We start from the raw sequence: 26,800 nt of genomic DNA, 5'->3' as shown, positions 1-26,800 counted from the left end.
AGGAGCAATAATGGGAAGGGATTTAGCACGGCTCTAACTTAAGTAGTGTACGTGCAGTTTATGTTCTGGACATAATTCAATATATTTCTGTTAAAAAGCAATATAACAGGGGAAGAAGAGTGCTGGGAGCTTGGTTTAAGGTGGAATGAAAACTAGGGAGAATGATCTTTATCATCCTGCAGAAGGAGGAAGAAATTTGAGAGTGCCCTGGACGCATAAAAAAGACATTAAATTTCAAAAATTCCAATACACTATTGTTCTTCCCTGTGTGTTTTTTTAATTTGGAGTGAAAATATTTATGGATATTCTTTTTCAAAGAATAGTATATAGAATATTGGGATAAACAGCCCTCAGATATGGAAATAAATTGCAGGGGATATTTGAATCCACCTCTCTTTGTGGATGCACATGTTGTGTTTCTCCAGCAGGAGCTGTGGGTGAAGCATGGGAATGCACATCTGATGGGCATCATGGAATCATGGGGGGGTTAAGGTGGGGAAAGGCCTTTCAGATTTTCAATACAACAATCACCCAAGCACCACCACCATGTTCATCACCAAACCATGTCCCCAATAGTGCCCCATACAGTTTTTTTTGGGCACTTCCAGGGATGAGGACTCTACCACATCCCTGGGCAGCCTCTTCCAATGCTTGACAACTCTTTATGTGGAAATTTTTTTCCTATTATCCAACCTAAACTTCCCCTGGCACAGCTTGAGGACATTTCCTCTCCTCCTGTCCCTGTTCCCTGGGAGCAGAGCCTGATGTCCCCAGCTGCCCTCTCCTGTCAGGAGTTGTGCAGAGCCACAAGGTCCCTCCTGAGCCTCCTTTTCTCCAGCTGTGGCCCCCCCAGCTCCCTCAGCCCCTCCTTGGGCTCCAGCCCCTTCTGTATTTATGTTATTTGGTGGGAAATCGTTTTTAGCAAAGCTGTTCCCAATGTTCTCACACAGTTAGAAGTCATTCAGACTTTATGAATACATTTGATTAATGAACTCCAAGTTTCACAGTAAACCAGGGAATTCGAATCCTCCAGCACTGTCTTGTCAGATATTAACCTGTTTCTTCTTCCTGGCGTTAATGAGCTTGATGGGGTTTTGCTCCCAGTCCCTTCCATGCCCCTCAATGGAATATAACTATTAATATAAGTATTCCACAATGGCATAGTTGAGATTTAAGCAGTCAACTTGCTGTTCTCCTGGCATATTCATGGTATGACTTTCTAAAAAATTCAATTTACATTTCAGGTTAGTGGGGAACCATTTAAAAACTCTTGTGTGTTAATATATTTTTTTATCCTGTACAGCAAAGAGAAGATGATGTTTTTATTTTTCCCTCCAAGGGTGAGGGCTAAAGGCTCCTCTTAGGTCTGGGGACCTAAAATATGCTGGCAAAGGCCTCTATTTCCACTTGTTCTTTTACCACAGAAGCTGTTATTCCATAAGGGAATTCAGCTGTTATTCTGTAGGAGAATATTGCTGTTATTCTATGGAGGAATAACATTCAGTTTGGATGATCTATAGCACAGTGGTTTATTGCCAGATAAGAACAAGTCACCACGATGTTTTCCCAGATGCTGAGGTTTGGAAAATAACTTCTTTTTAGGAAAGACATTAAAAATAATCCTTATCCTGACTGTAATCTGGAATTAATCCAGATTGCATCAATATTCAGTGGAGAACAAGGAGGCTGCAGGCCTCTGGGATCAGGAGGAACGTGGAGCATTTAGCCAGGAAACTGTTAATCCCTTTTTTTCCCCTCATCCTGATAGGCATCTCTTTGTGCAGGAGGGCTGCAGGAGGAGGAGGAATGGAGCTGCTCTCTCCTGCCTTCTCCAAACTGCTGGATCACCCTCCGGGTCCAGAGGGACTCCCAGCTCCTACAGAGGAACGTATTGAATTTTGTTTCCTTCCAAATGTTGAGCCCTGGCCAGTAAAAGCTTTGGTCTCCCCAAGAATCCTTGGAATGCTGTTATGGAGTTTTGTCCGTTGAGCTGCTCAGCAGCCTCGAATCAATGAGTCAGTAAAGGGCAATCAAATGAACAGAAGATAATTTGTTTTAGAGAAGTTATAACTCGTTTGCTGAGGTTGAACTATTATATTCTGCCCCGTTTGCAAGGGACAGGGTGTTCTGGTCTGGTCTGTACGGATTAGACACGTATAAATTGAATTAATAGCACTTTTTTATAGCCCAACAGTCCTGCTAAAGAAACCCTGTCAGTAAAGCAAACAAAAATGTATTAAGTTGTCTCAAATCAAACACCAGACGTTTCTCCAGCTACTTGTTGGCCCATTCCCAACGTGCCAGGCCTGGAGTCACCCGAAGTTTGCACAAGAAGGGATCCAAAGACCTTTCTCATTTATATCAGCACGAAAGAAAAATGCATGAAAGAGGAACATTATGGGCTGTGATTTCTGGAGGCATTTGGGTTATAACATATCATGTGGTCTGGCACATTCATGCCCAAAAAAGCTCATAAAAAAGGAGGAATCTCACTGTTCCCCACTCCTACATTTGAAATGTTTTCTCTTAAATTTCCTTGCTATAGAATAAGAAAGATTGATTCCTGAGCAAGGCTTCTCCCCAAAGAAATCCTAATAGACCTTGTTTTTCTCTGTGAGTGATTACTTTGGTAGAAATACAGGGAATCCCACTAGAAATCTTCTTAATATTGTTATTTGCTTAAATTATTTTTAAAATTTTATGAAAATTTATTATATGAGATGATAAAAGCTGTGCTGCCTCCTGTTTGGTCTGTTCAGGTTCATCTTGCTGCTTCTCTAACAAGCAATGTTAATTAGGTGTATAGAAATTTGATCTCATTGCCTTAAGATGGTTTCCTAGAACATGAGTGATCCCATAGCAGAGAAATGCTCGTAACCTAATTAATACAATTTAATACCTAAATATGAGGTGATGCACTTGCATGTCTTGAATATTCTGCTTAAAAGCTTATTGTTGTGTCTCTGCTCACTGAAATACCTGGAGGTAAATCCTTTAGAAATCTTAAACACCATCCTGGTTTTTAATATCAAAATTCCTGGTTTGGGGAGAGGATGATTGGATTTTCATCTCCAGGAGAGATTTGAGGCTTTAGGGGAGGTGTGGGTGCCTTTGATGTCCTCTGGAGGGGGGGTTGAGGGGGATGCTGGGTGCAGGGAGGATTTTTGGGGTGAATAAGCAAGAAAAAAGTGTGAACAGCCTGAAAAGATGTGACTCCTGTGCAGGATTCCTGAGCTGCAGCTCTGGAATCATCCCTCCAGAAGAACCTGTTTGCTCGGCAGGTTTCGGCTCCCCCAGAACCTGCTTTAGTCAACTAAAGCAGATTCATATGCAAGAGTTGGAGTTTAAACAAATCCCTGTATTCAGATAGGGGGGAAAATCACGTGGTTATTCCATGGCAAACCTCTGTGGGTTTTTAAATCATTAAATCTGAGCAATTTGGGAAATAAATCAGCCTGGGAAGGGAACTGGATCATGCACAGACGGGACGTGTCCAATACCCTTTCTCCAAGGTCTCATTTCATTTGGCCTTTATATTCTGCTTTTAGTTGGGAAGTTAAATCCACAAAGGTCATTTGAAAAGCTTCAGATTATAGATGGAAAGCCCTTTTAATCTTTTCTAATAAATAGCTGAGCAGGGAATAAATCTATTGGGAGCTGAGCTCTGATGTTAAGCCTCAGCGCAAAATGCCCATACATGAGCAACACTTGGAAATTATCTCTGAAATTATAATTACCTTAAATGAATTTGACTTAGAAGAAAAGGTGTGTGATTATGAAAATTGGTTTAATAAATGAAGCATTAATTGGACCTGGTGGCTTCGCAGATTCTGTCACCGTGGTCCGGATCATTATGAAAGTGATTTAGGCACAACTGAAAACAGCAGTTTCAGTTCAGAGATTTCTTTTAAATGGCAAAAATTACTCTCTCTAGTCAGTGCTTTGGTAAGGCAGGGTTGAAATAAAAGCTTTGCATAATAAAGACTTAAAAGCATTTTGATTTTGGAAAAGCGACAGCAGCAAATGGAAACGAGGGTGTCTGAAATGCAGAAAATACTCTGGGTTATGCCAATGCTGCGTATGACATTATCTAGTCTGAGTAGCCTTCAAAGCTTTTTCCCCCCTAATTCCACATATAATTAAAAAGCAGCTTCCTCTAGCTCATTAAAATGTAGAGTCCTGTTGGAGCAGTGTACTTGTATATTTGTTTAAATGAATAGAGCAGAGCTTTAATGCAGACTGTAATAACTTCAAACATTAAATCTCTTCTGTGCAGCTCACACTTTATTTTTAACCAGTGTTCAGCTTCTCTTCATGAACACCAGCTTGCAAAGGAACATGGTCCCCAGCAGCTTGTTAGATTATTTTGTGAAATACTCAAAAAACCTTCCCCATCCCCTGGTTTTTGATGTGGAATGATAGGAAAATCCCCCAAGTTTGGTTGTGAGTGACGCCCATGGAAATCAGGCTTTTCCAGCATAACCATGGCATCTCCTTCTTTTCACAGGCATTTGGAAATGCAAAAACAGCCCATAACAACAACTCCAGTCGTTTTGGCAAATTCATCCAAGTGAATTATCAGGAGACAGGCACCGTGAGAGGGTAAGTGGGAATGGGGAGGGGTGCTGGGTGTACCCAAACCTAAACAGGGTGTTCTTGCTTTGGTAATATTTTTCCCAAAATGGAGATAGGAAATAAAACTTCATAGGTTTTAGCTTATTAAAATCTGCTGGTATGGAAATGTTGGTGCATCCAGGGTGGGTGCTGAGGTGGATACACCTGAGCTGCCTTTGAGCCAGCTGAGCCTCTCCATAATCCTGATGTCAAATTTTTAATGAACCTGAAAAGCAGTGTCTCCTCCTCAGACAGGAGTTAAGGCAGAAAAGGGGAACATTTTAGCTGGAATGGGTAAGGGCTGAGCAGTAGATGTGGAGTGAAAGGTTTGACTCAGGAGCCAAGGGGGGGATTTAATCTCTGGCTGGAGTTCTGGAGGCCATTGAGCCACGCTCTTCTTGTTCTTTGCCTGATTCCCTCCCTGCAAATCTCTCCCTAATTCAGCCCTTGACCAGGGCAGGCCTCTTCTTCCTCCCAGGTCATTGCAAGGAGATCCTTGTCTGTCTCCACTGTGGTTCTCCTCAGTTTATTTCAGCTTTGGAAAATTGAGAGCAGACCTGAGGAGAAGAACTTTGGGGTGATGATTGATGAGAAGCTCATGGACATGTGCCCTGGGGACCCAGAAATCCCCCTGACCTGGGCTGATCCCTCAGCATGGGCAGCAGGGGAGGGGAGGATTCTGTCCCTCTGCCCAACTCAGGTGAGACCCCACCTGCAGAGCTGCCCCAGCCCTGGGGCCAGCACAGGGAGGACACTGAGCTGCTGGAGAGAGCCCAGAGGAGGCCATGGAGATGCTCTGAGGGTGGAGCCCCTCTGCTCTGGAGCCAGGCTGGGAGAGCTGGGGGTGCTCACCTGGAGCAGAGAAGGCTCTGGGGAGAGCTCAGAGCCCCTGGCAGGGCCTGAAGGGGCTCCAGGAGAGCTGGAGAGGGACTTTGGAGTGACAAGACAAGGGAGAATGGTTTCCCACTGCCAGAGGGAAGGTGGGATATCCCCAGATGGGATATTGGGAAGGAATTCTTGGCTGTGAGGTTGGTGAGACCCTGGCACAGGTTGCCCAGAGCAGCTGTGGATGCCCCATCCCTGGAAGTGTTCCAGGCCACGTTGGATGGGGCTTGGAGCACTCTGGTCTAGTGGAAAGTGTCCCTGTCCATGGCAGGGATGGAATCACCTAAACCCAACTTTCTCTCTGGCTTCAGATAATTTCCATGGCACCAGATCATCACCAAGGAGCTGTAAATGAGCAGGGCTTTGTTAACTCCTCTTTTTGTCCAGGTGAACTGAGTCAGCTGGAAAAATGAGGAGTAGAAGCAGCATTTCAGGGGCTGTATAATTTCTGCAGCTGGCTAAGAGACCTCTTGCTGGGACTTTGTTGTTAATTTAGGGAATTGCTTTTAAATTTTTTTGCTTTCTTTTTTTCCAGCAGAACAGTATCACACAAAGAGCTGCCATTAATTTTTCAGTGAGCTTGGGTACTCCACGTCCTTTCCCACTGGTTTTGCATCCCACATCAAACCTGATGCTCTTTTTTCCCCTCATTTAATTCTGCTGCACAGTTCTCTTACAAGGATAAACCTCATTTTTTTAATACCTCCTGGGTAACAAGAATCCAACAAATGCCTTAACTAGGTATTATCTTGGCATGATGTAGCTGCACTGTGGTTGTGGCCTCTATTTTTATTTGGCAGAGATATGCAAATAACATTATATTCCTGTATTCTAGTTCATAAAATAGGAGGAGTTTTCTTTGCTTTTTAAAAAATCAGCTTTCTTGGTCTTTGGTTGCACAGTGTGATGTGACTGTACTCTGCTATGAGCTTGCAGTGCTCTCCCAGTGAAAAGAAAAGATGTTGAAAGAAAAATATATGCATTTCACAGGAAAAAAAAAATTGGCTTGTATGCCATATATGCATTTTGGTTTTGAAATGCATATATTTTTCTTTAAACATCTTTTCTTTTCACTTAGCCTATACTTTTTTAGCACAACCCAAATCAATTATCACCCTGTGTTCTGCATATCAGTAGCTTAGGTAATGGAACTATAAATTGCAGCCCCTAATAAGAGATTTCCTCTCTTTAGAGGTTGAAAATAGCAGTTGAATATTTGCTTACAGCCCCTCTGAGTATAATCACCCAAAACCTGACAAGATGGAACAGGCAGGAGGTTGAGCAGGACCCAAGCCCATCCTGTAAGATGAAGTCTTGGATGGTTTCTCAGACTGATGGAACAGGAGCTGTGCTGCAGTTCAGGGCATTCCCAGGAGGCTCCCTGAATTTGGGACATCCTAATCCATGATAAGCCAGTCCTGGAGGAAGGTCTTTGCAACCTGCTCAGTCCCCATGAGTTGATCAAAAGCCCTGACACCTGACAGGAGCCATGAAATGGCAGAAGAGCCAGATAGGAGAGGCTTTAGAGCCAGCTAGGAGGGGTTTAAATCAAAGCCCTGTGAAATACAGGCTCTCTGTGCTTAAATCAGCGTTTTACACAAGATCATTCCCTTTTAGATCCTTTTCTTTGCTCTTAAATGTCAAACTGACATAGCTGACAATGGTAAATAAAAAGAAATTTGGAGACATCAACTTTTTAAGACATAAGCTGGTTTTCCTACTCACTATCCTGTTACAAGAAGGGACAGATATTGTTCTTGGGACATGGATTCATTGTGACCTTTGCACTCAGCAAGGGAGCATTTTACCAAAATAGCATTGGAATTGCATCTATTAAAAAAATTAAAATAAAATTTAAAATATGAAAACTTTCTAAAATAAATTTTAAAAGTAAAAATAAAAATTTAAAATAAATAAATAAATAAATGAAATTAGTGGGTGGGACCAGATGACCTCCAGAAGACCTTTCCAATCTAAATTATTGCCTAAGAATGATTTTTGGGGTGGTTTATAACAAGAGCAGAAATGATAGGGGTGGGGAGGAATGCCAAGGGCATGGACATGGTGCAGGTTGTTGTTCAGGAGTGTCTGAGCCATTATCCTGTGGGATCTCATCAGTGGGGTCTGGGATATCTCATTCATGTGTTCCCTGACCCTGCAGTGAATTCATGGCTTGGGAAGGAAAAATTGGGTTCAGGTTAGAAAGGCAACATAAAAACCCCATCAACCTGTGGGTGAGGGATATCCAGAGACTGTTCCCAGCTTCCTCCCAGGGAGCAAAGAGGAATCAGCTTTGCTGTCTGTCTTCCTTTACTCCTCCTGTCCAGCAAGATCATCCAGTGGGGAGCTGGATTTGCCACTTTCCAGTGCCTCCTCCAAGAGTTGCCATAAGAATTTTCACAAAACCTCTGCAGCATGTCCAAATGATTTCTAGTTTAGTTTTCATGGAAGGAAGGGAGAAAGTTGTGCTGAAGGTAATAATTAGATCTGGCTTTCCCATTTATGGTGGAGGAAAGCCCCTCCTTGTCCCACCATGCCTGAGGTTTGCTGGATTTCCCAATTCCTCCATAGCTCTGGCTGTGGGAGCCACGTCACTGGGCATCTGTCACCAGCCAAGCACAGCCCCACCATCCAAACTGCCACCTAGAACTCCAGCTTCTAAATCCCTGTCATTACTGGTTGGGTTTGTTTGGAAGAAAAAAACCTGTAGAAGCTTTGTTTAACTTGACAAACCTGAAAAAAGTATTTAATATGTAGATTGAGCGTGTTTGTTGTGGAGGCTCTTAGGAGAAAATGTAAACTGCAATGAGGAGCTTTCGCAATTGTTTATTTTTTTTTTTTGACTGGAGCCAGAAGTTAATAACCCAAATTTTTGGTGAGAAGTGGCTCTTCTGGAAGAGGGAATGGGGATTTAGGGACTGATTCTGCAGCTAAATGGCTTCTTGCACACTTCTGCTCACAGATGTATTTCCGTGTGCACGGCTCCTGGGCTGCAGGCAATGGGATTTTGCTGGCTTTGGATGAAATAGGGATCCCAGCTCCTTCCTTGCAGACAACATTTCTCTTGCCCATAGGCTGAGGCATCTGAGATCATGTTTTTCAGATCCAAGTTAGTTTTGGCTTGGTATCAAACCAAAAAAACCTCAAAAGCCAAACATAATATTGGGCTTGTTCTGCTGAGGAAGAAATTTATATAACTAAGTGAAACAAGGCTGAAACTTCTTTGTGTGGATAGCAAGGCTGAAGCCCCTGGTAAAGCTGTGTTCGTTGAAGCTGAGTATCAGGTCAGTGAATGATGCTTTGATTTTTTTCCTTGCAGAGCTTATGTTGAAAAATACCTCCTGGAGAAGTCCCGGCTGGTCTATCAGGAGCACAACGAGCGGTGGGTGCCTCTGTTTTGCCCAAGGCTTGGGTTTAACTCCTGTATGTGGCACAGATAACTTAAATCCCTGGTGGAGCTGGCACAGGGGATCAGGATTTTCATGCTCTTAACCCTGTGCTGCAGAGATTAATGATGCATTTTATATTTGAATATTTTGTTGTTTAGGGAGAAATGTGCTAATGGAGGGAATAAACTCCATTATTTTATCAAAAGTCTTTGATTTACCATGGAATCATAGAATAGGCTGTATTTGGAAAGAGACCCTTAAAGATTATCTTGTTCCAACCCCTGCCATGAGCAGGGGACTTCGCACTACAATATTGTTGCATTTCATTACATTTTCATTTTCTTTATGGCAGATAGATTATTATGTACCACTTCATTCTTGTGCAACTTGTGAACTGCTTAATATGTCATTTTAGGAGAAAAACATGGTGTTTTCATTCTTCTTTGCAGTTCACTGAAGCCTTCAGAGAGGTCTCTAGAAAAAGCCAAAATTATATAGAGAATGAACTTACGTGAAGTGTGTTCTTTCCTAATTTGATGCGTATTCTTTGTTGCATATTCCTCTCCTCTCTCAGTAATTATTATTCCACTTTTAAATAATTTTGCTGCCTTTAGTTGCCTTTCAACTCTTGGCACTTCTGGCTGTGTTTCCCTTTGGAGACAGATGTGTGAGTTTTCTGGAATGCTCCAGGGCTGTTCCTGGAGTTAAAGAGCATCTACAGCCTTGACAAACGTCCTCTTGGGTGTTGCAAGATGATTAAACTTGGATCCTCTTGGAAAACATCCAACATAAAAGCACAGCTTTAATTTTAGAAAGAAATGGTGTTAATCTGTGTTAGAGTCGTCTGGAAGCAGAACAGATGAGTGTCCCTTGGGGTGGGTTTAGCATTAGTGATATTCAGGTATTTTGAATATTTGAGTTTTTGAATACTTGAAGATTTTTCAGTTGTGTCTCATGGAACTGCAACTGCAAAGTTGCTGCCTTTTTAATGGTAATAAGGTAGAAAAAGTCATAATTTCTGCATTGCAAGGAAATATGTTGTGATTCTAATAAAAGAGGTCAGGCTGTAATAAAGGAGCTGGGGACAGTCAGGGAACAAGGTACAGGACAAGGGGAAACAGTCTCAAACTGTGCCAGGGGAGGCTCAGGTTGGAATTTCTTTGTGGAGAGGTTGCTCAGGCATTGGAAGGGGCTGCACAGGGATGTTTGGAGTCCCCATCCCTGGAGATGTCCAAGGAATTACTGGACATGGTGCTCAGTGCTCTGGGCTGGGAACAAGGTGGGGTTTGGGCACAGGGTGGATTCAGTGGTCTGAGAGCTCTTTTCCCACCTAAATGATTCTGGGATTCTGTGAAATGTGTGAGCATTGCACATGGTTCTGAAGGAAAACCTGAGCATCCTAGCTAGAAATCCTTCAAGCAGATTCTAGGGCAGTGGCTGTCCTTGGATGGAGAAGAGAAATCTCATTCTCCATGACATAATTGAGGCTGTTCCATCCCTGCACAGCAGGTACAGACCAGCTCTAAACGGTGTCAGGCCTGAGCTTGGGAGCTGGAAAATCAGGTTGGGAGGTTTCAATGTGCCTCTGCTCAGTGCTGCTGCTCGTTTTCGAGTCTAACAGCTTTTGTTTTTCATTTGTCACCAGGAACTACCATGTATTTTATTACCTCCTGGCAGGAGCGAGTGAGGAGGAGAGATCAGCATTTCACCTGAAGCAGCCAGAGGAATATCATTACCTTAACCAGGTGGGAGTTCTATACAGGAATACAATCCTTGGTCTTGCCTTTTCTTCTGCTGATATTTAATGCTAATAAAGAAGAGGTGTGGAGTAGTAAAAGTGGGGGTTTTTTAAGGTGTGGAGTAGTAAAAGTTGGTTTTAATGGTTTAGAGGAAGTCTTCCGTCATTGGAATAATTCTGCATTAGCGATCTGAACACCTGGTAGTGTTTCAGGGAAAAATAATCAGTGTTTTCTGTACCTGGGATATGTTAAATGTATTGAGTTTTTGATTGCTGGAGGGAGAAACAGTCAGAATTTCCTGCTCTCTGTGTGAATGCCATTTACTCATTAATATCTGCCTCCTGAGCAGAAGAGGGGAAGATGTGGCATACTGGGATATAACATCTTGCATGAGGAAGTCCTAATTCTGTAGCTTCTGGCTGGCTTTTAGCACAACCCTCTGACTTTAACAATAGAACAAGTCTAATATAACTAAAACCACAGCAGCCATTGAAAACCTGGGAATTAATGATGGATGAAGTGTTACCAACAGTCAAATAAACTCAGTTTACATGATGATAATTTTATAATAAACAGATTTACTTGAGGTATTTAGGCGGTTATCCAGTAACTCTTGCAAGCAGGAACTTCAAATGGACCAAAAAGAGGAGGAATATGTGGAAGAGGAGTTAAGTTACATGTTGATTTTAACTAATTTCAATTTTCCTGGTGCTGAAACATGAGAAGCAATAAAGAGTGATTTAACCCCTAAACTGGAAAGAAACTTGGAACCACAGCCCAACCCAAATAGCCTTTAGTCTTTTTAGAAATATAACTTCATTCAGGAATAGCTCTCAATTACCAGGGAATTTTTAAGAATGTTTTTAAAGCAGGCAATCAACACCAAAATCCATTGTATTTTAATGACTCCCACACACCCCTGGCAGGATTGGGAAATATTCCCAAGTGAGGAACACTGAGGACTGGGGGCTCTTTGCTGGAGTCTCTGTGCCTCAGGCGTTGGTTGGAGAACGTGCTGTGATCTCCAGCACCATCTGTGCCACGGTTTTGCAGTGGGAAAATGCCAGGATGGAATGTTTTGTTGGATTCCCAGGTTTTGTTGGTCCATCCACTCACTTTCTGTTAGTTGAAAACATTGCTTTTAATTACAGTCCTTTTCTTTTACATAGCATTTTAAGAGCATTTATATTGAAAGGAAAAATAGAAATCTAACAGCATGTAATGGGAGGAACACATTATTCCAGTAGGAATATTATAATTTAGGGTGAAATATTCCTATTCCAGTAGGAATATTATAATTTAGGGTGAAATGTTTATTTTAATCTAAATTAAGGTGCTGTGGGGCAAGTAAGCTGTGGAAAGCTGCTAAGATCAGTCCAGTGGATCAGGGAAGCAGACTCTGGACTTCCCTGAACACAGTGTTTGGACAGCAGTGACACCCTGATTTTTTGGGAGATTTTAAAATAACTTTTAGTATTTAGGATTACAGTTAAAACTGACAACTGTGGAAAACCAGCACCTTTAGATGTGGTCTGGGCATGGTTTCACATGAAGACCATCTGACAGTGCAGTAGCAGCTTTTCCCTGCCCTGCAGGAGATAGGAAAAGGAAAATAAGGAGAGAAAGGAGATAGTGGAGAAATGGAAAAAGAAACTTGGGAAACATTTAAGAGAAAAATTATAAAATGACCCTTGACATTTGCAGTGTCTTCATAAGTGTGTCCTGGAGAAGACCCTGCCTTTTTAAAAGGAAAAAGAACCAGCTCAGACATGAACTGTTTTACTGAAAATTAAATATTCATATAGAGAAGCCATAAAATATTGAACCAGGCCCCTGAAGTGAAGGAGTGACTCAGTCCTGAGTCAGGCTTTACTTTCCTCCTCCCAGGTTCCTCTGCTCTTGTGGTGTTATGCAAAGCAAAAGGGGAGTTTGCTTTGCAGATGAAAATGATCTATTAAGATACTTAACCAAAATCTGCTCTGTAAATGCAGGGAGCAGATTGAAAATAAAGATTTCAATTTATTTTAAAATGCAAATTTACTCAAAGTATCCCATGAGTATGGAGGACTTTTCCATTCCTCCCCACCAGTGACAGGTGTACCTACCCCTGCACACCCTGCAGCTCACTGAATATTTTCTGTGCTGGTTGTTAACTTTTATCCATTTTGAAAGCAGCCATTTGCAGGTTTAGATCCTTATTTTCAGCTCCTCAGGAGCTCCAGTGCCATCTCTCTCCCTCTTGGGACTGGTAATGCTTTGACTTCTCTCAACTCCATCTCTGTCTGATTGGAAAAGACACAAATTCCTGAAAAGCTTTGGAGTATTACTTGGAAGAATCTCACTTTTGCTGCACTTGTGTTTGTCTGGAGCAGAGGTTGAGAGTAGGAACAAACCAAATCTGTTCCTCAGTGAGATTTTGGCATCAGTGGCTTTCCAGGTCCAAGTAAACCCAGCTCTGTAAGAGAAGGAGAGATTTTAGTATATCCATTAGGATTATTGATGAGAGGGCCTCGCTCGATGAGGTGCACCGTGAGCAGGAACCAGCACCAGGAATGCAAAAGCATCATGAATCTTCCCTTAAAACAAATAAAACTAGGCAATGATTCTGCAGAATAACAATTTTCCGGCTGAGGGAGCAGGTGGTGGGGGTGATTTGGGGTGGGAACACCACTTAACCCGCTCTGCCTTGCTTTCAGATGACAAAGAAACCCCTCAGACAGAGCTGGGATGATTGTTGCTATGACTCGGAGCCGGTCAGTACAAGAACCCGCCTCTTCCATCTTGCTGGTGCAGGGCTGCTCTCACTTGAGTGTTTTAGGGACACAGAGAAAGCCAAATCCAGTGAAGTTTAACCCATTAACCACCCTTTGCCCTGCAGTGGTGTTGCTTGTGACAGTACAAATTTTTTTTTTCCCCTTGCCCTTTTATGGTTCCTTCCATTTGGAAAGCTTCTTCAGCAGTTGGAGATGGTCAGCTCCCCACAGTCCTCTGAGTTTTAGAAAGCTGAGGGGATTTTCATTCCTTCCTGATGGAATATGTGATGATATATGGAAATTGTGATGTGACAGCAATGTGAAAATTGAAATTCCATTCCAATAAACCAGCAAATCACTGTCTTGAAGCCCCAAGAGATGCATCAGTTCATGCTGGTTGTAGTGGTGTATCTGCTCTCCAGCTTCCAGGAAAAAACAGACAAACCCAAAAACATCCCCCCAGCCATCTGTGAGAAAATCAAATCCTGATATTGTTCAGAGTGCAAAAACAATTCCTTCTCCTAAAATACTTCTGCTGACATGATCATCCTTTCCAAATGGATCGCCCCAAAAAAGGGAATGGTGAAGCTTCTCCCCCTTCCCTGGCTCCTCCTGCACCGCCATCGTGCTCTGGGTGTCTGTGTGTCCCGTGGTGCTCCCTGTCAGTGTGTCCTGCATGTGGAAGCATGTTTGGCATCAGCTGCTTGTCCTTCCTGCCTGTTTTCCCGTGTGCTTGATGATTGCCAAGTCTTGCTGATGCATCTGGGAGAGTAAGAGGTGATGTGGGAAGGAGCTGGGATTCACTTGGGCTAAACAAGTGTCTTAACAGCAACATTTCCCTGCAAATCCTTAGGAGGGGAGGAGGGAATTTCCCTCACAAGGTTAAAAATATTGAATATTGGATTGGCATCCTTAATCCATCAGCTTCCTTAGGGGCCCTGCAGGAGCAGGCACTGATGAGCAGATGCTGTTCTAGATCTTAACACCCTTTATAAGTTGGAAAGCCCTTAATTGCTTTAGGAATGGGTTGGGACAATTTGCTGAAGGAATTAAAATTAAAACAACCCCAAAATTTGGTACCTTCTCCTGACATGACCAAGAACACCCTGCCAGCCTGGGGGCTGCCATGTCTGTGTCCTTATTCTGTGCAACAAAACCACGTGTTGTTACCATTTGGCTGTTTATTTGCTGATTTATTTAGGATAATTTTTATTTGGGATCATTTTCTGTGACAGTCCTGGTTGCTTCAGTTGATGATTCCCTCTTAAGCCTACTCTGGTCTTCTCCCCATACCCATGGACTCAACCTGCTGCAGACACCAAGTTTCTAAAGAAACTCTGTTTTATCCTCTTTAAATTTTCCATGGAAATCCATGGATCACTTCGATGTGACTGTAGGAAGCAGGGAACTCACTTTTGCTGGGAAACTAATTGCTCTGGCAGGATATTGACAGCGAGTTAGGTCTGTGGGGATGGACTTTGTGATGCTTGTCTGCTCTAATATCAAGGACACTCCTCTATTTTATAATTATCCTTCATTTATCATCCATTAGGAAGCGGTTCCGTGCCGGAACACTGCAGAGAGCATCCGCTTTTAAGCAGGGAATTTGCTAAAAGTCTTTCCATGCGGATTAATGAGTCGGGCAATTGTTATGTAAATCGTTAATTAAATTGCCTTCGGCGTAGATTGTGCTACTTCGGAGTCGTCCGGGGTATTTTGCTGTTGACTCGTGACTTCATTTTGGAGGAATGATGCCAGAAAACGAAAATGTCTCCTGGAATGTGGAGTGCCACTAAAAAGCACCACTTGGTGTCTTTAAAAAAAAAGCTTTAAAGCCGCCTAATTTGCAGGATTTGTGGGTGTGTTGTTGTCCTGCCAAGTGCAGGTCCTGCCAGGAGGAGGGTGGGAAGTTCTGCTGGGTTCTCAGTGGAAGTGCAGTGGCTGAGGAAGCTTAGGAGGGACAAGGTCTTGCCCTGAGGTTTTATGGTGTGAATAATCAGTGCTGGTGCCTCTGGTGCCCCTGCTCTTGGTGGTGCCATTGTTGTGTCCCTTTAGGTGGCTCTGGAGCAGGGTTGTTTCTGATTAGCTCCTAATGGGAGGTGGAAATGCCCTTTTCTAATGACTGTTCCCTAAAACAGGCTGGTATTTTCTCCTGGAATTTCAATCCCCGCCTTCATCGATGCTCTGCGTGGTTTTAAATGGTTTTACTGTTCAACAGCTCCAAATTCACTTTGCCCATGGAGCATTAACTTGTCCCTGAGGACAATTGATAAAAAAATTTCGATTTTCTTGTCCAATTGCACTTCTCTGGCTTTTAGTGCAGTTGTGTGGGTGTCTCCTATGTTGCAATAAATATTTTAAATATGTAACCAATATAATAAATAAATAATATCAACATGTAAATATATAAATAATATAAATAAATAAATATCTTAAATAAGATTTTTCCACTCTATAACTATGTCTGGAGTGGGATGAAGAACTTCACTGATATGGTTGTGAGGCTTTAAATGCTGTAAAACACAAAGCTGATATAAAATAACTTCATTCTGTATATTCTGTATTTATGATTAATCCTCTGTACTATCAGTGAGTACAAGTGGCTTTTCAGTGATTTACATAACCCTATTTAATGCAGACTTTCCCAATTATTTGTGCAAAATTTTTTGCACATTTGCTTGTGTGATAAATATGATGTTCAGGAAATTATCAAGATAAACTACGTGCATTCAGCTGCTTAATTAATTCCAACTGCAGCTACAACTTTTATTTGTATTATTTTAATAATCTTTTAATAGAATTTTATATAATTTTTATTTGTATTTACTTACACTTGGATTAACTTGTTGAAAGTCTCTAATTACTTGTGGAAAGCCTTGATTTAAGTGCTAATAAAATAGTCTGAGGTTTAAAATAGCACAGTATTGTGTGATACACAATAAACTAATTTTGATTTATAGATGGGTAGTTTTTATAGGCAGCAATATTAATGGGTAGAATATTAAATATAGGCTAGGAAGGCAGAGAGAAGAATAAATAATCCATGGGAGGCCTACAGTGAGCCAAAGCAGAAGATATTTGGCATTAGTGGTCTGTTTATTAATTTAAAGAGCATTTCTGTTAGTTAAATATTGGTGCAGGACAGCTTTAGTTGGATCTGGAATGTCACTGGATTTTCCCAAACATGTCAGTGACTGATGTCAAGGAAAAACAAAACTGTTCAGGCATGTGAGCCTCCAAAAAGTATAAAATATCCTGGATTTCAGATTCTCCCAATTTTGAAATAACTTCTTGGTGGTTCAAATAAAGTTTCTGAGAAATATGTTTAAAGCTTTGCCATTCCCACACAGGATTTAATGCACTGATCATTTACATGAAGTTATCTGAATTCTATTTAAAAACTGAATTTCCCTCCTTAGGTATAAGACTGAGTGTGGAATAAACTGCCTGTAAATGTGGAACAGATTTCATCTTGTTGTTATTGCCCATCCTTTCTGTGTAGGGTCACGCTGACCAACTCTCACCGTACTGTTGGAATTGGGTGGCTCACCTCTTTCCTTAGAGGTTAAACCTGGGAAACAGAGATGTAGCTCCAGAAAATATTAGCCAGAAATGTTGTATTTCCAGTGCCAGGTTGGAAATGTTGCTGATAAAGGACCTGGAGATCACTCAGTGCTATTTAGGGAGCACTGACTTGGCCATGTGGAGCTGATGTGGTGCTGGTGGTGTCAGTGCTTCCTCTGTGTGTTTGATCCACAGGATTGTTTCTCCGTGGAAGGGGAGGACCTGAAGCACGACTTTGAGCGACTGCAGCTGGCCATGGAGATGGTGGGGTTCCTGCCCAAGACACGCAGACAGTGAGTTTATTTTCCATTTTAATAGCTTGGAGATTGTCCTGCTTAATGCCACCTCCACTGGCAGGACATTGTCCAGAGATGCTGCCCCATCCCTGGAGGTGTCCCAGGCCAGCTTGGAGCAACCTGGTCTAGTGGAAGGTGTCCTGCCCATGGCAGGATGGAGCCAGATGAGTTTAAGGTCCCTTCCAACCCAAAGCATTCTGTGGTTCCATGATCCCTGCTGTACTGAACAATTCTCTTCATGCAAATGGAGCGTTGGCAGGAGTTGACATCTTGAAGTATTTCTCAAGTGTTCATGAATAATCACGCCTCACTCTGCATATCATGAATCCAGAGCTTGGTTTAATCAGAAATTCTCATTATCCTGCATCAAACTTAACCCTTTGTGTGCAATTCTAGGTCTGTAGACTCATTTCCAACTGGCCTTTTTCACTAATGCACTGGACATGCTGGTTTGAAAACTGGACTTTAGCTGGGTTGCAACACCACTGACACCATGGAATTAGAGGTTTCCTAAGGGTCATCTCCAACCAAACCTACAAAATAATCCCTCCTGGGTTGATTTTTGGCTTGAAAGGCTTGAGTAGATTATGAAGAACTTGACATAAAAAATTCCCTCAAAGATATTTTCACACAACTGAGAAATTTTGGAAGCTCGTTCTTTATCCCTCACTTGTAACAAATCAATTATGAAATTAAAACTGCTTTTTCTCTATCTTCCCCACACACATGGATAAACCCAAGGATCCAGACTTGTGTGAATATGTTCTGTGTCAGAGGCTGCTTTATCAGGCTTCAGGATGAGGTTTGTCTAAAGCCTGTTGAGGGGTTTAATTGCCTGAGCAAAGCAATCAGGAAGTGTCAGGACTGAGCAGAGTCGGGAGATGCAGTAAATTCTCACTTCTGATTTACTGTGCAATGATTTTTCTTGGCACACAAGTTGCTCCTGGTGAATTTTGCGTGTCAAAAATGAAGTGGATTCTTCACTACACGAGCAGGTTTATTTTGCTTGGCGTTACACAACTGCAGCACAAATAAGGAACCACCTTCAGCTGAGGTATAGGGAGTATGTTTTAAATGCTACTATACTTTTAAAAGTAATTTCTTTGTAGCAAAACATGGCATTTCACCTTTGTAGAAACAGAAAAGAGAAATTTTTATAAAATTGCATCCTGAAATTCACAACAAGGAGTCAGTATCCCTGTTTTGGAGATAAGAGAGGACTTGGAGAGGTGAAGGTGTGTTGTCCAGACAAGCTGGTGGCGTAACTAGGAATGACATTTGGGTTTATTAATTTTTGGTTCCCAAGTGAGTGTAGAAATAGGGACAAACAGGATTTATAGCTGAAGTCAGCCACGGCTCAGGAGCTGGGCTTGATGAACCTTGTGGATTGCTTCCAACTCAGGATATTCTTTGAGTGTCTGATCCTATTTTTTTTTTGGAAGAAAGGTAACTTAAAAATGACCAAATTCCCTCCAAAACAGAAAAATTGGTTGGATAAACTTACTTGAAGTATAACATCTTTTCTTTGCCTCAGTTACTTAGATATGATAAAAGCATTTGTGCTGTTTTGTACAGTCTTTTGTTCCTGGCTGGGGCTAGATCCAAAAAAGTGACAAAAAAATGTGTCCCAGGGGACTAAGAGGGATCACCTGCATGGCCATGTCCACTCTACCCCTTAGTTTAGGCAATTGCATGATAAATATTTAATCTGCATATCAAGATCACTGGAGGATTTCTATTTTTCTTACAACATGGACTGTAATTTTGTAACTGTGGGTTTGATGTGTTAAAGAATTTTCAAGAAACCTTTTCAGATGCAAGTTTGATACTTGACTAAATAAAAAACTTGTTGACATGAGGCAAAGTGGATTCTTTGGATTGAAAATTAGAAGAATGAGCCAAAGAGGGACATGGCCCTAAAATAAAATTTACTTCTTCATTCACTTTATGAAAAACGGAGTGAAAATGAATTGTCTCTGTTTAGGATTTTCTCTCTGCTGTCAGCCATCCTGCACCTGGGGAACATCCGGTACAAAAAGAAAACCTACAGGGACGACTCCATCGATATCTGCAACCCTGAAATACTTCCTGTTGTGTCAGAGCTGCTGGAGGTAAGGCTCTGCTTTCCCTCCTGGAACTTTCACACCAAACAAGCCACCTCTGATTTAGGACACAAAAACATGCACAATTTTTTTCCAGTTTCACCAAAGAGTGAGTTCTTGTGTGTTTCCATTCTTATGGGCTGTTCATGTTTGCCAGGGAAAAGGTACAGGAACTGTTTTGAAGAGGTTTTTCATGGAGGGTTTTTGCCCCTACTCTTCAGCTTTGGGTTTCATTGACTGAAAATCCTGTTTCTGTGATTAAATGTGAAAAGTTTCAGGGTGTAGATGCAAAGCAATCCTGCTGTCCAACACGGCAGTGTCTTCAATTGCCAGCCTTCAGCTGGTGCTCCTCAAATCTGTTCCAAAGTCTGTCTGAAGAACTCAAGCAGTTGTACAACCATTGCCCCATGTTTTTCTTCTGTGCTGGCTGAAGGAGGTGCTGAGCTCCCTCACCGTGTTTTTTGTCTGTCATTACCTGCCAGATTGCACAAGGGAATCTGTAGGCCCATCTCATCCCTCTAGTCCCTGTTTATGGGCCTGTTATGGAGTTCTTTGGTGCATCTATTGATTATCTGCAGTTTAGGACCTGATCCCTTGGCCTCTGTGAGCCACTGCTGTGCTGGTGTGCCCTGGAAGGATTTGTGGGTCTCCACCTGGCTGGCCCAGGCCACATCCAGCTCTGTAAATCAGTGCAAAAGCATTAAATGAGCTCTCAGGAGATCTGCTCTGTCAGCCCAAGCAGGTTATGAAGCTGTGGTACTTCTTTTCATGAGATAAGTCTTGAATGAGCCAGCTTGTCCTACTGGCCTTCAGGAGCTGAGCTCAAAAACCTCCTGACTTGAATTGAGGTGACCAGAACCTCCCCTTGCTGTCTCACTTCACTTGAAATGCTCTAAACTTCTTGCAGCTGAACTGTTTTTCTTGTAGTTGATTATAGCAACAATTTTCTTTACCCTTTTGTACTCCCTGGATGGTCTGGAAGGTGAATTTCTGCTGATTTTATGGTGGAATCAGAAGGTAACTTGTCCATTTGTGTTACACATGGTGCTCTTCCCATTCATTCCATTAAATAACTGTTGTGTTATCTCCCTACCTACAGAACTTGGGAATTGGCTCTCAGGGATTTTCATAGCACTTCATTAATACTTTGAATTTAGGGAGAGGAAAGCTTCTGTAAAATATGGTTTGAGCAGCTGGATGCTCTTTGCATCTTGGCCTTGGAGATTGCAGAAATAAACAGAAGGAAAATATAAGTGGGGAGGAGAATGTTGTTGATTTTACCCTGTTAAATGTGGCCAAGTCAGTTAAGTAATTGTTTTTTAAAAAAGCTTTGAGTAAGAGAGTGACTTAGAGAGCTGAAAAAGTTCCAGGCTTTGGGTCTTTGCCTTTGCAAACAAACCCTTTTGCAACATCTGCATTGGGGAGGTCATGGGGTGGTTTTTACACGATTATGTGAAATGAGGCATTGGCTGAGCCACATCAATCCAACGGTGCCTTAATGCCATGGGCTGGAACAGCACCCCCAGGTAGTGTCAACAAGATGTAAAAACCAATAAATATATTTATTTTTCACCATTTGGAAAAAATAAAATACAAACCTAACCACTAAGATCTGATGTATCTGAGCAAATTGATAGATTTCTGTTCATTGTAGTAATTCTTTTTGCAAATTAAATGACCATCTAGAACATAAAATGCTTGCTGCATTGAGGTAGGATGTGATGAAATGCATCGCTGAGTTTGGGTAAGTGGTGTTGTTTGTCCTCTAAGTTGCATTTTGGTGATAATTGATCCATGGAACTGGAAGCATTTGCTGCCTCCAAGTGTAAACGTTTCAATAGACCCACTGAAATCAGCTGAAATAAAGCCAATAATCTCATTTTCAGACTTGATTTCTCTCTATGAAATGCCACATTTCTCTTTGCAAACCTCAACAGATGTTGCTGCTTATTCAGGTTTGACCCAAAGGAAGAACCAAAGGGTTCAAACAGATGAAGCATCATTACAAAGAGCAGCCACCACCCCTTATTCATTACAGCTCTCCACATTAAGTGCAATGAGTTTTACTCAGCCAGAGATTTAAAATACTGGTTAAAACATTTGACACTTTGTATTTTGTCTCATTTGGGTAATTATTTTTATTACTTTTTTTTTTTTTTTTTTTGTGGTCACTGAACAGTTTTGCTTTTCCCATTGTTGCTGAAATTGTGAATTGGCTTGAAAAAGTTGTTAATCCCCTCTCCAGATCTTGGCATTAGACACTAATAAGTGAAAAATCATCTCAGAATAAAAGTAATAGGAGTTGACGGGGAGTTGAACTTCCTTTCCTGTGGTCCCTGGCTGTTTGGTGGGGCCATCCAGAGCACAGCAAAGGGATGGAAGAAGCTGTGATCTGATACTTCCTTGTCTTGGGGGAACTTCTGGGTTGATCTTTATACTCAAATGACTCATTGGATTTGTTCAGTCAAGGATTTGATGCAGAAAAGAGAAGGAAAAAGTGCAGCTGGAGCTGCATTGGCTATGTCTGAGAGCAGCCAGGAGGGGATGCAGAGGTGCTCCACCATGGCCTCCATGGGGATGTAGCCTCCAGGGGCAGGAGGGGAACCCCAGCCTGGCTGAAATTAAAAACTTATGCAAAATTAGGGTCTGCTCCCTCTGCAAAGGGGAATCTGGCCCAAATTTTTGTGAGCTGGTTGGTTTGTGTTGGGACCTCTAATGATAACTGGGGGAATTTCCCTGCTGCACCAGTTAATGCAACACCACTGCACAGCTATCCTCCCTCTGTGTAATGAGATTTGTGTCCCTAGAAAATGAAGCTAATACTGAGATTTTTTTAAAGGAATCTGGGAGGAGATGATGATCTGCAATGGATTTGCTTTTTCTTAGATATCAACAACCCCATCCAATATGTTTTTGCTTTATTAAACCATCCAGAGCAGCATTTGTTGAAACTGCAATATAAGATTTTGGCCAGACTCTGCAGATCATTGTTTCATTTACAGTAAAATCCCTGATTCCTTTTTTTTTTTTTCAGGAATAGACATAGTGTGTGGATTATGTGATGCTTTTGGCAGATTTTTCAGGGCCTTTGTTTAAAGTCTGCTGAAATGCTGTGCTGGGGAGTGATGTCAAGGCTGCCTGATGGATCAAGCAGACGTGGAGTCCTGTGCAAGCACTGCAAATATCCCAGGGCCTGGGCAGAAATCATAGAGGGTTGTGTAAAACTGGGTAAAACCTTTGTGTTTCTGGGGGAAAAGCTTGGAAAAGCTCATTTTTGGGCTTATTAATAAAAATAATATATTAGAGATTATCTAGTTGACCTTAAAAGAGACTTTTTGTTTTCCATTGGAACAGTAGGAATGTTTTAATTGCGTGTGTTTAGTAAAATGGGAAATAATTTCCATGGATGGAGCATTGAGGAAGGAGATAAATTCTGTCTTTGCTCAGTGAAGCAGTTTGGTATTCGGTTTTTAGGTTTAGGTAACCAATGCAATACCTAACCTCAATGCAAATAAAGGTAAATACAAGTTATCAAGTGACCTAAATAAGTTTTGCCAGATCTCCCAGTGCACATTTTTGTTTGGAGCTAAAGTTGGCCTCTCCAGGAGATTTATGTGCTCAAGTTCTTCTTCCACTAAAAAATGGCCTTCAGCTTCCCAGAGGGATCCTACAGGCACTGGGGCTCCTCCTGTGATAAATGTCTTGGAAATTAATTGGAGAGGGGGTGAGGATTATGGAGCAGACAGTGCTTGCTTCCAGCTTTTTCTTCTGGATTTGTTTTTCAGATGATGTTTTGTGGAATCACAGGATGATTGGGGTTGGAAGTGACCTCCAAAGTTCATCTGCTCCAACATCCCTGCAATGAGTAGGGATATCATTGTTAGATGCAAAATTTGGAGCCAGAATTAGAGTCAGAAAACTTCAGAGGATCACAGAATATGCTGAGTTGGAAGGGATCCACAAATACCATTGGGTGTAACTTCACAGCCACAGGCCCTGCACAGACACTCCAACAATCCCACCTTGTGCCTGAGAGCATTGTCCAAACGCTCCCTGAGCTGTGGCAGCCCTGGGGCCCTGACCATTCCCTGGGAGCCTGTTCAGTGCCCAGCTACCCTCTGGGGGAGGAGCCTAAACCTCCCTAACACAGCTCCAGCCATTCCCTCTAACCTTTCTAACTCTGGTTATTTGAAAGAAAGTCTGAGGAAAAGGATCAGCTCTTTTCCAAGAGGAGCTGATAGAAATTTGAATTTATTTTCTGTTACTCCACACCAGGTGTCTTTAGAACGAGCACTCAGCACTGTAATACCTTTCTCAAATATGGAAGGAGAGACAAAACCTGATGTTTTCTTGTTCTCCAGCTGGAAATGGTTCCTTTTTCTTCAGCTGCTCTAACATAATACCCCAGAATTACAGGAGGAGCAGTCTCTGCCTGCCTTGGCTCCAGCCCAGCCCGTGCTGGCTCCGTGCTCTGCTGACATTCCCAGCTGTGGCACTGCTGGTCACCCCTCGCTGCTCATGGAGTTGAGCCTTCCAGCCCTCTCTGGGCCCACTTGTGGCAACAAAGTCTTAAATCTGCATTTTGTCCCTGTGATTAAGATCTAAATTGCTGCAGGCCGTGTTTAAGAGGGAGAGCAGGCCGTGCCCTTTAGCACCAGGAAGCAAAAATCCATGAAATGTGACCCAAGAGTGAAACTCCTAGGGCACAAAGTGAAGGACTAAGCGGTGTTCTCCTCTTTGCTACCCTGCACCAATGGGTGTTCCTATTTTAGTGTTTCACACTTTGTGGAGGAGGAAGTGTAGGATGTGGGGAAGCTGTAAGTGCCTCCATGTCCTTAGTCATCAGCACGTGCTGAGTTTTTATTTAGAAAGCTCCAGTGGCTCCTCCCTGGCATCAGGAGTCAGCTACTTTCATGCTGTGACCTTGAATGCAGATCAGGATGATTTGGTTGCCCCCGTGGTGCTCATCAGAGGTGATGAAGGAATTGAGATCAAGCTCCACTGGGTGGTAATTGCAGAGAGGGGCCTGGGGAGATGCAGGGATTCCCATCCTTGCCAAGAGTGATTTGGTACAAGATTATTTAATGGGATCTCCACAGGTCAGGAGAACAAGGATGCACATCCACAGGTTCCCTTAATCCAGAGAGGAGGGAGAGAAAGAGGCAGAGTGACCATGAGATGGGGATGGTGAGGGATGGCGTGGGTAGTTGTTTAAATTGCTTAAAATCCCTGTGTTTGCTGACAAATCTGGGACTTGGAAGTGTTTATGTTGTTGAGGAATATTTCTTTGGACTGTTTTGATTAGGAACCATCTGACACCCCTCTGCCTTGTTGCCTTGGATAATTAAAAAAAGCCAGCATGCTGGCTGTGGGTTTGCAGCATCCCTGAAGGGGGATAATGGATGGTGTGAAACTCACTTTTGTTCCAAGTTGTGCAGTTGAGGGAGAGCAGCTGATGGTCCCGCAGTCAAGAGCTGCTGGAAAAGTGTCCACAGAGCTGAAAATTACAAAATCACATATTTTGGTGAATGTGGAGGAATGGAAACCAAATGTGGAATCTTGGTATGGATCTCTGGATGAAACAGAAGATTATTTTTTTTCCCTGCTTGATTTTGAAAGGTAAAATTGGATTGTAGGAACTGGGGCCTTCTAAGTAGTGCTGAGCACTAAAGAAATGAACCTTGCAGTGTCATTTCCAGTGATAGAGACCTTGCTGGCAGGTGACATCATATACAGGTGACCTGATGTATTCTGATTTCCACAGCAACAGGTTCTTGTTGCAGGAAGAATCAGTTGTATAAAAACTCCCTGGGTTTTATCAGGGAGACTCCCATCGTAGTAGTTTTGGCAGAAGGAGATTTTTGTACAGAAGGGCATCATTATTGCTATGGTTTGTGAGATTCCTGACCTTTCACTGTCTTGTTTGTGTTTTCTCTTCATACTAATTCCTGGATGAAACCCTTAAGTCAAAGTACATACATAGAATTGTTTTGGTTGGAAAAGACCTCTAAGATCACTGAGTTCAATTGATAAACCTCTATGTTTCCCATTTTCCTTGTCAAAACATAAATGGTTTCCCTGTGATAAAAATAAGGCCTTGGATGGCTTCAGGAATGTGGATTTTGAACAGTCAGAGATGTCCAGAGGAGGTCTGGTGCCTGCGTGGAGTCCTTCAGGTAGAAGCAGCAGTTTGTAGAGACTTCAATCCACATCCATTAATTCTGGGCTCCCAGATTCCCACCCAGTCTCATGATGTCTTTTTTGATTTGGCAATTTAGTGAAGATCAGTCAATGACTCAAAGTCTTTAGGTCTAACTCATCTGTCCTGGGAGAGAGGACACCTTCTGAATTCCTCAAAGTAAGAGAGTCCTGAAGCTGGTGGGGAAAGTGGCTTTTCCCCAACAGCTGCAGGTGCCACTTAATTTGTCAGCACTGTTTTCCTCTTTGCTGAAGTGTCTGTGTTTGCACAACTGAGTTTTGTTCTGCAGACCTGTGAGGGCTGATTAGAGACTGTCACCTCGCCAGGAACTGGGGCTTTAGGGAGTAAACATCCAGTGCCAATAGCAGAGTAAATATCAGGTGCTTTCCCAAGGGTTTCTTTCTCTTTCTGACTCCTCCCCACCCTAAAAAGCACAAAAAAACCCCTCCTTCACTTGGAAATCTCTGAAACTGATGACACTGCTTTGCTTATTCTGGAGTAATTTGTGTGATTTCATACAAACAACAACGCTGGAAAGTTGATTTATTTTGCCAAGAGAAAGTGTGGGAGGGAGGAGCTGTACCGGGAATAAGGAAGCCAATGGGAAATTGCTACAACTGGGATGCCTGAATGTAGAAAATCAGGTTTCTTTGAATACCCTGGTGTTAGGTTTCTGATGCTGGATTTATGTGCTGAGTTGGCTCCTCCCAATGGCATATTTTTACCCATTGAACTTAACTCTGCAAAGGCTGGCAAAAGTGTTGGTGGTTTTTTTTTTTTAAATAAATTTTGATATTTGAATGTGTTTACACTGAATTTTATTTTAAGTTTAGCATTTTTTAAACAGGATTTAAAATTAAAAAAGATCACTAGAATAATCATTAACATCTGTACTTTTGTTTCAGGTGAAAGAAGAGATGCTGTTTGAGGCCCTGGTGACCAGAAAGACAGTGACAGTGGGAGAGAAGCTGATCTTACCATACAAATTGGCAGAGGTCAGTACATGATGTTTGTTATTAAAAGGGAACTCTTGGAATGGTTTTCAATACTTTGAGATGCACACTCAGAGTTTCTTTCAGTTTTTATTTATTTGTGTCAAAATAATCTAGGAGAAGCTAATGGGTGTCCTAATCTAGGAAATGATTGACATTTCTTTTATTCCATTCCTGGAAGGCAGGTTTGTGCTTTATTCTGATGGATTGTAAGTGCTTCAATGACTTGTGGTTGTGTGAGAGTTGTCCAAAGCAGAGCTTTGCATT

General features: G+C 42.2%; 1 protein-coding gene across 1 annotated transcript in view; it reads left to right on the top strand.

The window, feature by feature from the left end:
• MYO9A (myosin IXA) overlaps positions 1 to 26,800 on the top strand; it is a 146,350-nt gene that overhangs the window by 25,507 nt on the left and 94,043 nt on the right. The window contains 7 exon segments of the mRNA XM_031061006.1: positions 4,508 to 4,602; positions 8,819 to 8,881; positions 10,534 to 10,633; positions 13,324 to 13,380; positions 17,140 to 17,237; positions 19,225 to 19,351; positions 26,447 to 26,536. Coding sequence (XP_030916866.1) covers positions 4,508 to 4,602; positions 8,819 to 8,881; positions 10,534 to 10,633; positions 13,324 to 13,380; positions 17,140 to 17,237; positions 19,225 to 19,351; positions 26,447 to 26,536 — 630 coding nt within the window.

Source organism: Geospiza fortis, unplaced genomic scaffold (genome assembly GCF_000277835.1).
Source record: "Geospiza fortis unplaced genomic scaffold, GeoFor_1.0 scaffold317, whole genome shotgun sequence".
Taxonomy (NCBI): Eukaryota; Metazoa; Chordata; class Aves; order Passeriformes; family Thraupidae; genus Geospiza; species Geospiza fortis.
The sequence above is the reverse complement of the archived record's forward strand: the minus strand, read 5'-3'. Positions and strand labels throughout refer to the sequence as shown.